General features: G+C 42.0%; 1 protein-coding gene across 3 annotated transcripts in view; it reads right to left on the bottom strand.

The window, feature by feature from the left end:
• Positions 1 to 10,777, bottom strand: part of LHFPL3 (LHFPL tetraspan subfamily member 3) — a 598,000-nt gene extending 587,223 nt beyond the window's left edge. For all 3 annotated transcript variants that reach the window (XM_055283531.2, XM_055283532.2, XM_063641597.1), the window contains exon 1: positions 10,006 to 10,777. In XM_055283531.2, the coding sequence (XP_055139506.1) occupies positions 10,006 to 10,444 (439 nt within the window). In that variant the 5' untranslated portion in view covers positions 10,445 to 10,777. The remainder of the gene's footprint in view (positions 1 to 10,005) is intronic.
• Positions 10,778 to 12,272: the final 1,495 nt, after the last annotated feature.

Genomic DNA, 12,272 nt, shown 5'->3' with positions numbered 1-12,272 from the left:
TTGCATTTCTCTGATGGCCAGTGATGAGGAGCATTTCTTCATGTGTTTTTTGGCTGCATAAATGTCTTCTTTTGAGAAGTGTCTGTTCATGTCCTCTGCCCACTTTTTGATGGGGTTGTTTGTTTTTTTCTTGTAAATTTGTTTGAGTTCATAGGGTATTCAATTAGGAAAAGAGGAAGTCAAATTGTCCCTGTTTGCAGATGACATGATTGTATATCTAGAAAACCCCATTGTCTCAGCCCAAAATCTCCTTAAGCTGATTAGCAACTTCAGCAAAGTCTCAGGATACAAAATTAATGTACAAAAATCACAAGCATTCTTGTACACCAATCACAGACAAACAGAGAGCCAAATCATGAGTGAACTCCCATTCACAATTGCTTCAAAGAGAATAAAATACCTAGGAATCCAACTTACCAGGGATGTGAAGGACCTCTTCAAGGAGAACTACAAACCACTGCTCAATGAAATAAAAGAGGATACAAACAAATGGAAGAACATTCCATGCTCATGGGTTGGAAGAATCAATATCGTGAAAATGGCCATACTGCCCAAGGTAATTTATAGATTCAATGCCATCCCCATCAAGCTACCAATGACTTTCTTCACAGAATTGGAAAAAACTACTTTAAAGTTCATATGGAACCAAAAAAGAGCCCGCATCGCCAAGTCAATCCTAAGCCAAAAGAACAAAGCTGGAGGCATCACGCTACCTGACTTTAAACTATACTACAAGGCTACAGTAACCAAAACAGCATGGTACTGGTACCACAACAGAGACATAGATCAATGGAACAGAACAGAGCCCTCAGAAATGATGCCGCATAGCTACAACTATCTGATCTTTGACAAACCTGACAAAAACAAGAAATGGGGAAAGGATTCCCTATTTAATAAATGGTGCTGGGAAAACTGGCTAGCCATATGTAGAAAGCTGCAACTGGATCCCTTCCTTACACCTTATACAAAAATTAATTCAAGATGGATTAAAGACTTATATGTTAGACCTAAAACCATTAAAATCCTACAAGAAAACCTAGGCAATACCATTCAGGACATAGGCGTGGGCAAGGACTTCATGTCTAAAACACCAAAAGCAATGGCAACAAAAGCCAAAATCGACAAATGGGATCTCATTAAACTAAAGAGCTTCTGCACAGCAAAAGAAACTATCATCAGAGTGAACAGGCAACCTACACAATGGGAGAAAATTTTTGCAACCTACTCATCTGACAAAGGGCTAATATCCAGAATCTACAATATCCAGAATCTACAACCATGGTTTTTAAAACACTACAGTAGAGCATTCCTTTCTCTATGAAGGTTTTTATAACATACCAACTGGTCAGTACTATGTTTTGTCCAGTCAACTGGTTAAAATGTAGCTATTCAGTTAACTCAGATTTGGCATCACACAGATCCACAATATCGCTGGCTATTAATCATCTGAATTTTAGATGAATTAAATTAGTCTAGTTTGTAATTATACAGGTTCTTAAAATGTTTTGTAAATGTATTTACCCAAATGTTCACTGTAAGTACCCTTTCCCCATTAAAGGCATTATATTACAGAAATCAATTTAAACTCACAATTTATAACTAGGTTTTCAAAGAGAAACTATAGAAATGCTTTTCATCAAATTTTACAATGACCTTTTATTTCTTAGGTTGCCTTATTTTAATCTTTCTCCTTATTTCCACCTGCCATACATCTAGTATCTCTCCCTTTAAATAGCTTGATTTTAGAGTCTATTATAATTCCCTGACTGGGGGTGAAGCCATAATTTTTCTTTCTTAAAAACTGGGATTTGCACACAGCTCTGCACCATATGACATATTCTAGCTCTCTGCTTGTCCTGTGCCAATACATTTTTAAGCCATTGATGATATCAAATTCAAAAGGCATTTGATGTTATGAAATTCCACAGGCTTTCCAACCTTGAATTTCATCGTCTCTTTACTATTCATACTTCATTTATTTTTGGTGTCACTCTTCTATATCCCTCCCATTCTTCACAGCTGGATTTGTTTGCCTGTTTTTTTGTTGCTGTTGTTTGTTTGTTTTAATACTGAGCCTTCTGTCAATTATAATACACATTTCCCATTTTGATTTTGCAGCACCTCACTCTTGATCTTCACTGAAACCAACTAAGGGCCATGCAGAAAACATTCCCTCCAGACTATTTCCAGAAGGAGTCTACAAACACTTAAAAAAAAGGCCTGTGATGCATTCTGTACTAAAGCTAAAGTTGAATTCCTTCAAAATCCTATCTGCCATTGTTCTCTAACGGGCGAAGAATGTGGAGAACTCCCTTGATTATTTAGTTTGTGCATGTCTGCTTCTGAGTTAGGGCCTCTTTTCAGATACAACTATTTTTCATTTATCCCATTATTTTTCACTGCTCTTCCACTAGCCCTTTCATTGATAAGTCATAATCTTAAAATTTCCTGCAATTAGAAGATCAACTTCACTCAGAAAATTATTTAGGATCTTTCTTCCTGTTGAGCACACATAGTAGCCCTACCCTGCTGCAGCCCTTGGTTTCACTAGGGTGGGGAAGATATCAGAACTCAAGTATGGCAATTCTGTGCCAGCAACTCTATTTCCAAAAGGTTTGCTTTCTTCTTTCATTCTACCCAGTAGTAGTCAGATATGGTTCATATCTATATTGGTCGAAAAATTATTTATCTTCCCCTTGCAAGCCCCTTATTTTTTTCTATTTTTTTTTTTTTTTTTAGCAAAAAAGGTGAGAAATGCACTCACTCAAGATTATAGTTAGGACAATTTAAACTATGAATAGTAGCAGGACCTTGTGCAGTGGGAGTATCATAGAACTGTAGCCATAATTTGAGTGCTTATGTCTTTAATTATGATATGATGTAAACATTTAGGATGCTGAGGGAGATTATTTCTATTTTTCAAATGCCTCAGTGACTTTTTATAAGAGCATTATGTTTAAGTCATCAAATAACTCATCTACTATTTGCTATATGAAGTAGCCTCTTACTTTCCATCATTATTACTATCTTCTTTTTATTATTAAGAATAAAGGTCAGCTCCTTGGTCTTTCCTCATATCAAATAAAAATTCCAGTTGACTCATTATGATAAAGAAAATTCACATTAATTAAAGCTGGTGCTGACCCCCAAAGTTCAAATACATTACGGAAATTACACTTTAAAACTAGTCCAGTTATCATGAGATTAAGCCCTCAAAGTAGAATTCTCCTAGAGCGTTATTTGCTTCATGCCAATGTGATCCAAAATTCTCTCTACTCCTCTCCCTGTAGTTTATCTCCTGATACCACACACCGAAGTGCACTGAGCCACATACTGGAACTCTAACTATATGCTCTTCTGTTTCTTTCTTTCTTTCTTTCTTTCTTTTCATTTTACTCCCTTTGAAAGGTTTCTGAGGTATGTACATACAGTGCAATATACTAGCCTGGCCATCTGGATTCTCCTTCCTGAGTGGTAGCAACATGCCAAACAAAAATTACCAAATAGGTGTTTTCATATTAAGCCCCTGATACCACATTCTGGTTAGACTTTTATTATATTATTTACTTACAGAAGTATAGAAGTACCTTATTATATTTTTACAGTGGAAAACTTGTTGATTGTGCAGCCTTGCACCAAGAAAAAAATTTCTAACAATCTATTGTATGGGTTATATGGGACCGGTTATTTTTCACAGATGTTTGCTTAAAATCTCACTTTTATAAAAACTGTTTGTTTTGACATCACATTAATATATTTTCTAACATCTCTTCAATTGTCACATTTCTTGTCACATTACATATAAGGGAAATGTTTCTAAATTATTCCAGATCACTTTCTTGTCAGTTTGTCTTAGTAAATAAAAAATTATTTTAAGTGAAATATGTTGTTAGAAAACAAAAACTGCCCTCACCGGCAGTACGTATCCTTTCCTCTACACATGGGAGAAGATTTGAAATGCTCTGGTAGAGGAAAAGCCCCTATTTAGGGTCACTCCATGGCACTGAACTCAGGAGGCATAAGCAGTATTTTGGGGCAAGAGCTCACTTTTTCATACTGCTCAGCACTAGCCCAAGGGTAAGGACAGATGATTGTCCTGAACACTGAGTCTACACCTGAGTACATCCCAGTTTTGTCCCCTCTTCAGAGCACCCCATCAGAGCTCAGCACATTCAGAATCACTCTGTCAGAGAGGGCTTGGCCGGCTCCATGGGAGTCCAAGAGGAGCACATCTGCCCTGATGCCCAGTAAGAAGTGGGAAAGCCTGGAAAGTCAGGAAAAGTCTTTTCCTGTCTTTATTGCTCCTGAAGGTACATAAGGAAATCCAACCTAGAACAAGTCCCTGTTCTTCCTGAAGGAAAACCCAATCTCTTGATTTTTACATAAAGCCTCCATTTTGGATGATATGGGGTTTTTAAATGAGAAAATAAATGGTAAGGGAAAATTTGCTGAAGCCTGAGATATGATTATCTCCCAGTGCTGTAATAAAGATCATTACCTACATATCAGAAAGCCTCTGTTTGGGAAAAAAGCTCGTCACAAATTAGGGTGTCAAGTCACAACCATTGTCAAAGAACAACGACTAGTTCTTTCAGTGTGGTCACTACTAGTGATGCCACACACCACTGAGAAATGAGTATCACGGCTTTCAAAGTACACAGCATTCACTTCTCGCCACAACATATGGGAAATTTATTTTATTTTATTTTTTTGAGATGGAGTCTCACTCTGCTGCCTAGTCTGGAGTGCAGTGGCGTGATCTCGGCTCAATGTAACCTCTGCCTCCCAGGTTCAAGTGATTTGCCTGCCTCAGCCTTCTGAGTAGGTGGGATTACAGGTGTACGCCACCATACCTGGCTAGTTTTTGTATTTTTAGTAGAAACAAGGTTTCACCATGTTGGCCAGCCTAGTCTCGAACTCCTGACCTCAGGTGAGCTTCCTGCCTTGGCCTCCCAAAGTGCCGGGATTACAGGTGTGAGCCACTGCACCCGGCCCAACATATGGGAAATTTAAAGTCCTTTTTCCTTTCATTCTTTACCGGATTATTCATTATTTTTCAATTTATTAACTCAACAAAAAATTGTTGAATACCTACTATGTGCCAGATATACACATACTACTATATGCCAGGATATAGTAATAATAGCAAGACAACGACAGCAACCATACCCAACACTCACAGAGGGCCTACTTACTGTAAACCAGACACTAAGTAATACATTAGCTCATTTAGTCTTTGCAACAGTCTCCTGACAGGTACAATTATATGCATATTTGCAGATGGGCAACTAAAGCATAGGAAGATTAATTCCCCAGGTCACACAGTCCGTAAGTGTCACAGCCAGGCTTCAAACCCACATCTTTTAACTCCAGTTGCCATGCTTTTGACCTCTATGCTGTATAAAGAAAAACAGGCAAGGCCTTATGGAACTTTCAATGTACTGGAGAAGACAGAAATTAAATAAACGTGGAAATGTGCTGTAATTTCAAATGCTAATGAGATCTATATGAAAACAGGAGGGTGCCACAAGATAGGATGGTATAACATTTCAAAGCTCTTCTTGCAGGCTAAGAAATATAGTGATTACCTTTGGTGATTCTCATCTCACCTAAACGACAAAGTTATAAAATTTAAGAAAGCAAGTGGGATAAAAAGAATTTGGCACAACTAAATCTAGGAGGCTAGGGGTAACAGACTAAACAATTCACCCCTTACCCCTTGCCATAAAGCCTTGCCATCTTGGTGGCCCTTCTTGCTGGTACACTGAGAATGATACCGATGAGGAATCTGGGGAGTACAACCCATTCTGTCCTCATCTCTCCTTAATAAGAAAATCCAATCTGGATCAGGTGTCCCATCTCCACAGATGAAAGCGAGTATCTTTCCATATCTGCTGCCTTTGACCAAGAAATGCATGACCGATGTCTACAAAACCTTAAATTCCACTGAATACTTCAGCTTATAAAAAAGAAAAAGAAAACATAAGATTTCTTTGGCCTAATATGGTGAACACATGGGCTTCTGGAAACAATTCAAGGTATGGCTTATAGTCACTAGAACAAACAAAATGCAGTTATTAGTAGACTCAGAAACCAACTGAAATATTGACTTAAAGAGAACAAGAACATAGAAACAGAAGATAAGGTTCCCAGGGAAGAAAATTCCCATCCTGACTTTTTAAAAATCTGGACTTTATTACCCTGCTTGACCAATTACAAATCTACTCCTTTCCTTTTAGTGTCAGAGAAATCACACAGAAAGAAGAAAAGGCTCTTTTTTTTTTCCTTCTGAAGAAACTGCCTTTCTACAGATTTAGGAAAGTTTTATATCTCTTATTATCTTTATTGTATGTATTATTTTTATGTCCCCAGTTTTTATATAAGACATGGTCTGTACATACAAGATTACATCCAAACATAGTATGACATATTAGCTCCTAATTCTGAGCTTCCTAGTTTCAGGCTACTGTGTTTGATAAAGACTTAGAGTGAGGAGGGAGAGGGTAAGGTGTTCATAACTGCATGATAATTAAATGTGCTTCACACACCTAGATGAATGAGCAACATCATTTTCAGGTCCAATAAATAAATTAATTTTTCTGGTTCATCGTTCAGAATCATAAAAATAATTTTTTATATTGTAATATCATAAGAAGTCACCTGTTTCATCATCTTAATGTATCACTTGAAATAGGATTTTGGCTGGGTGCAGTGGCTCACGCCTGTAATCCCAGCACTTTGGGAGGCCATGGCAGGCAGATTGCTTGAGGTCAGGAGTTCCAGACCAGCCTGGCCAACATGGTGAAACCTTGTCTCTATTAAAAATACAAGAAATTAGCCTGGTGTGGTGGCACATGCCTGTAGCCCTAGCTACTCAAGAGGCTGAAACAGGCGAATCGCTTGAACTCAGGAGGCAGAGGTTTCAGTGAGCTGAGATCGCACCACTGCACTACAGCCTGGGTGACAGAGCGAGACTCCATCTCAAAAAAAAAAAAAAAAAGGATTTTATATTCTACCTGACTACATATAGGATGTTAATATATTAAAAATGCTTAGATAACTAAATATACAAGTGAATAGTTTGATTTCCAATGAGGGATAAACAGTCTCTAATAAGCAAATAGTACATTAAGGTCTCATCTTTCATATTTAGCAAATTACACTTGAGATTAGCCTAGGTACAGGTAAACAATAGGTAAGAGAAGGCTACTTAACATTAAAGAGGAATAGTCTGAAGGCTAAACTTTCTTCTTCTTTTTCTTTTTTTTTGAGATGGGGTCTCACTCTGTTTCCCAGGCTAGAGTGCAGTGGTGCGATCTCGGCTCACTGCAGCTTCCGCCTCCCAAGCTCAAGAAATTCTCCTGCCTCAGCCTCCCAAGTAGCTGGCATTACAGGCACCCACCACCATGCCTGGCTAATTTTTGTATTTTTAGTAGAGATGGAGTTTCATCATGTTGGCCAGGCTGGTTTTGAACTACTGACCTCAAATGATCCACCCACCTCAGCCTCCCAAAGTGCTGCGATTACAGGCATGAGCCACTGCACCTGGCCTAGACTAAACTTTCAAAGTAACTTACAATAGGTTATATTAAATTTTTTGTTAGCATCATAATGAGACTTAATTTTTTTAGAAAAACCCTGAAAACCATGTTAAATGTAACATTCTTTAGAAATATCTTCTATATGTTATTCCTTAAAAATCTGTGAATGAGTGACAGATTTTTATTTGACCTGTCATCAGAATCCATTTTTCTTTTATTAATATACTTCACTAATGAACAAAATCATGTCCTATAGTTTGCCTAGAAATAAAATACCAAATAATTGCAAATAAAGGTTTTAAAAAGTATGTCACTTAAGGATCTGGACTTCTCCAAAATGAAGCAAATGTCCTTACATCTTTAGTACAAAAACTATCACCACATTTTACATGACATGGAAAACAGGATAAACATTGATGTCAAATGCCTGAGAACAACATTATATTTCACTGCTCCAGGACAGACAATTTTTGTGTGCTCTATTCCAGAAAGAGAAAAGGAAACAAAACAAAACAAAACCTTGTAATGGTTGCAGTTTGTATTAACTTCAAAGCTGGTATTTCTTTCTCAAAGATCATTTTCTTTCTGTTCTTTAAAAAAGCGGGAGGTTAGAGTATGAAACCTCATAAAAATCAAACATTGAGGAATATGTTGTTGAGAAAGCACCTGCAAAGTATTTTCAGACCTTTGAAAAACGATGTAATTTGAATCACCTGTCTAAATAGGTCATTTAACTTAGAAAAATTAAAATTAGCTGTGCAGGGTCAATTCTTTTTCTACAGCATCTGCATCTTGTGTGTCCTCTTCAAAGTCAAACCAGAGCTAAGTGTCAAGAACAGCCATAATACATGAATTTATTCCAAATCTTACAGTTATTCTGCTTGAAATGGCCATAAAAGTTAACATTATATACAAAAACATAGAATGAGGAGTTGCTAGAAAAAGTTGGGGATGGGGGTGCAGAAGGAGACACAAAACTCACCTTTCAGGAGATAATGGTATGTGTAAAAGAGGGAGTCTCTACTGGTTCTCATTTCTTGCTTTTTACATACGCACTTTTACAATATATGGCAAATCAAAATCAGGCGAGCCAAAACACAACATAAATACTTTCACACAAGTGTAGTCTCCCATAAGCTTCTCTTTCGTTATCAAACTAGCAATATAGGACTATGAACCTTAACGCTATTGTCCAGCACCTTTAAGTACCTACTCATCCTACAACACTCTGGTAAACTCGGGGATTGAATCCCTCTCCCCAGAAAACCTTCCCAGGAATAGAATAAACGACAAAATCTTGAAACATCTTAAAAATGAGAACAGTAAAATAAAACGCAAATGAAAAGTTTAGCTGCCTAAGATATTCAGTGTCCTTCTACAACCAGACCATCCATAAAATCAAAAGGACCTCAACAATGTTGGAACAGAAATGTGTCAGGACCACTGGACCCTTGGCTTTAGAAGGGAGGGCATCCAAGCTGGCTGGCAGAGAGACAATCAGCATCAGGGAAAGTACAGTAAGGAGTCAGTTTTGTTTCAGGACTCTTCAAAGCCACCAGGAAATGTACCCCATCCTTTCTGGGTTAAAAGTAACTTTGATGCACAGAAAAAAAGTACTTTCATATCCTCCAGCTAGCAACAATTTATCACCCACAGGCAAAGAGTGATCGGAGATGCTAATGAAACATTTTCCTCTCTACCCACTTCCCCAAAGCCACTTCCCAAAACTGAGATCTCGAGGAATCTTGATTTACTAAAGACTTCTCTCTGTTTAAAGACGAAATGGAAGGACCTTTGCACGGACAAGGAGGCAAACTGAAGACTTGACATTGAGCAATTGCGAAAGAATGTTCTAAGCTACATTCTTCTTACAAGGGGAAACCCAAAGCAGAATTAAGATCTCTTCACCTCCAGATGGAGGAGAAAACATATATAACTGCCCGGGACGGAAAGAAACAGTATCACTCCAGCCACCGCCCCCCGCCCCCTTTCCCAGGATCAATGACAGAAATAGTCCCAGCAGCGAGGGGCAGGGCACGCTGGCTGCTCTTTCCACTACGACCTCTCCAAATCTGCTTTTCACTTCGCCCTGTCAGTCCCTCCTTAGTCCCTCAGCACGGACACCTGGCCCCATCTCTCTAAGCGGCCACTTCTCCGCCCACCATCCTTAGTTCTGAGCGGACTCGGCCCCACAACCGCCCTGCCTCCGGCGCGTCCCTCTGGGTGGCGTCCCCCACACTTGGGAGGCTCACGAAAGCCCCGGGATGAGGCGCCAGCGCCGGGGCTGGGGAACCCCGGGGGTTCCGGCCTCGCTGGGCTCCCGCCCCCCACACCTCGACGCCTGAGCGGATTAGGCGGCTGGGCTCGCAGAGGCGCGCACAGCCCCCGTCCCTCCCACTCTGGCCCCTCCCTGGCTCGGGCGCCCCGGGGTCCTCCGCTTCCGCGGAGGTGAGCGCGCACTCACCGGAGGTGAGCTGCATCCAGGCACATATCTTGTACACAGTGGCCGTGTTGCAGAAGAAGAAGAGGGTAAAGCAAACGATGCAGGCAATGATGAGCATCATGGAGAGGCCGATAAAGAAGGAGGCGGCTTTAAAGGCGCCCGAGGGCAGCGTGGAGAAGTCCGTGAAGCTGCCCCTGCAGGTCAGCTCCCGGGAGAAGCCGTTGCCGATGCAGTAGTGGAAGAGCCCGAAATAGCCGGCTTGCGGGGTGTCCACGCCGTCGCCTATCCAGTAGGGCTGGATGAAGCACACCACGTTGACGATGGCAAAGCAGATGGTGAAGATGGCCCACAGCACGCCGATTGCTCGCGAGTTCCGCACATAGTTGGTGTGGTACAGCTTGGCAGCCTCCTGAGCCGGGAGCATCGCGGCGGCGGCGGCAGCGGCGGCGGCTCCGGGCATTCTCCCCCTCCTCTTCCTCCTCCTCCTCCTCCTCCTGGTCCTCCGCCTCCCCCCGCCTCTCTGCGCGCAGGAGACACACTCACGGAGCCTCGCGCGCTGCAACTCCCCTGCCTTCGCCTCAGCCCAGCAGCACCAGTTTCAGAGTCTGCATCCTTGCTCCCGGAAGGAGGGCGGGGAAGCGCGGAGCACCCCTCCAGCTCGCCTAGCACAGCCTCCCGGCTCCCCTCCCTCTCTCCCTCCTGGCCCGGGCTCCGGCCCTCCTCACCACCCTCCACCCCTCTTCCCACCGCCGCCGCTGCAGCTGCTGCAGCTTAAGGCGGCAAATCCCTCGTGGAGCACCGCGGCGCGCAAGCCCAGGGCGCCCCCCCTCCGCTTCCCGCCTCCCTCCCCGCTGCCCGGCCCGCGCTGCCAGTGCCCAGGGGCGCAGAGGACAGTGGCGACCCCGGAACGCCCATCAAGGGGTGGACATGAGCCAGAGAAGTGGGCCTGGATTAGGAGGGCGAGGGTAGTCTAAGAAGGTGGCAGGAGCACCCACAGGGATCCTAGAGGCAACCCCAGGATCCTGGTGGGTGTGAGAGGCCGGGCTCGAGAGGCTGATTCAGGGAGCATTTTATCACCGCACAGCAACGTGCTTCGACCGCTGCATCTTTGCAGAGGCACGAGGGGCAGCGCGGCAGTTGCAGGCAAGAGACACCAAGGCAGAGGAGGCATACAGCCCCCAAGAGTCTTTCTTGTTACCACAGAACTGCCCCTGGCTAACTCCTTGTTTGCCTTCAGGTCGACAGGTGGAGACAGAAGTTGCGCAGGAGCCTGGCAGACAATAATGTAAAAGACAAACCTCAAGGGTGGTCTCACATCAAGCACAGCTGAGCTTGCGTTCTCTTTACGTTTTTCCCTCAAGCAGCCAGCTGAACTGTAGCCGATGGATGCCCCATAGTTTCCTTTAGGTCGTTTCCCCGATAATTCCTTCTATAGATTGGGCCTGTGTGTGCTTGGAAGGGACTGTGTCACAGAATTTTATAGTTTGTTTGAAAACAGGGTAGTTCGGCCAGTGTTACACTTACTATACAAATATTGACAGCTACCCTGTGCCCAGGCACTGAGCTGGGTGGTAAGGGTACAAAAAGACACAGCAGATGGTTAATTGTCCAGGAACTTCCATCTCCCCCTACAACCCAAAGCTAACCAGAGAGCTGTTTTCAGGCTAATTTATCCCGGAATTACCACTATAGAATTCCTTACATTTTCATATGGCATTGCTGTTGTACACCTGCCCTTCGTGCTGTTTCCTTAGCTTATGTTTTCCCTTTTAACAATCTATTGCTCTTTTAACAGTTTCTACTTTTCAAACTGCATTTCCCTATTTCAGTTGGGTTTTTTGTTTCTTTCTGATTCTGACATAAACAAACATGTAACTGCCTCCCACCCCCAGCCATGAAACCAGAATGTTTAATTGTAGGAGTGGATTTTGGTAACAAATCATTTTGAACCATATGATCACAGAATTTTCTGAGCATTTCTGTCAGAGAGAATTCTGACAGAATTGGACCCTAAGTCTATACCTAATTGGCTATATCAATGGCTATTCTATGGTAGAAGGGTCATACCCTAAGAGATGAAAATTATGCTTTTCATTTGATAGTCTGAAGATTTGAGATTCTATGAAGAGGGAGGGGGAGAAAGTGGAATAGGGGTGTGAGACACATAAGATAATGAAGGGGCTGCTGCTGAAACTGGGAAAGGATCTAAAAGCATGAGTTTCAGAATCTTCCATTCAGCTTTTTCTATAGGCATGTAATTAATATATTACACTTCAAGGTCCATCAGA

This window comes from Symphalangus syndactylus, chromosome 6 (assembly GCF_028878055.3).
Source record: "Symphalangus syndactylus isolate Jambi chromosome 6, NHGRI_mSymSyn1-v2.1_pri, whole genome shotgun sequence".
Classification (NCBI taxonomy): Eukaryota; Metazoa; Chordata; class Mammalia; order Primates; family Hylobatidae; genus Symphalangus; species Symphalangus syndactylus.
This window is presented reverse-complemented; position numbering and strand designations above follow the sequence as displayed.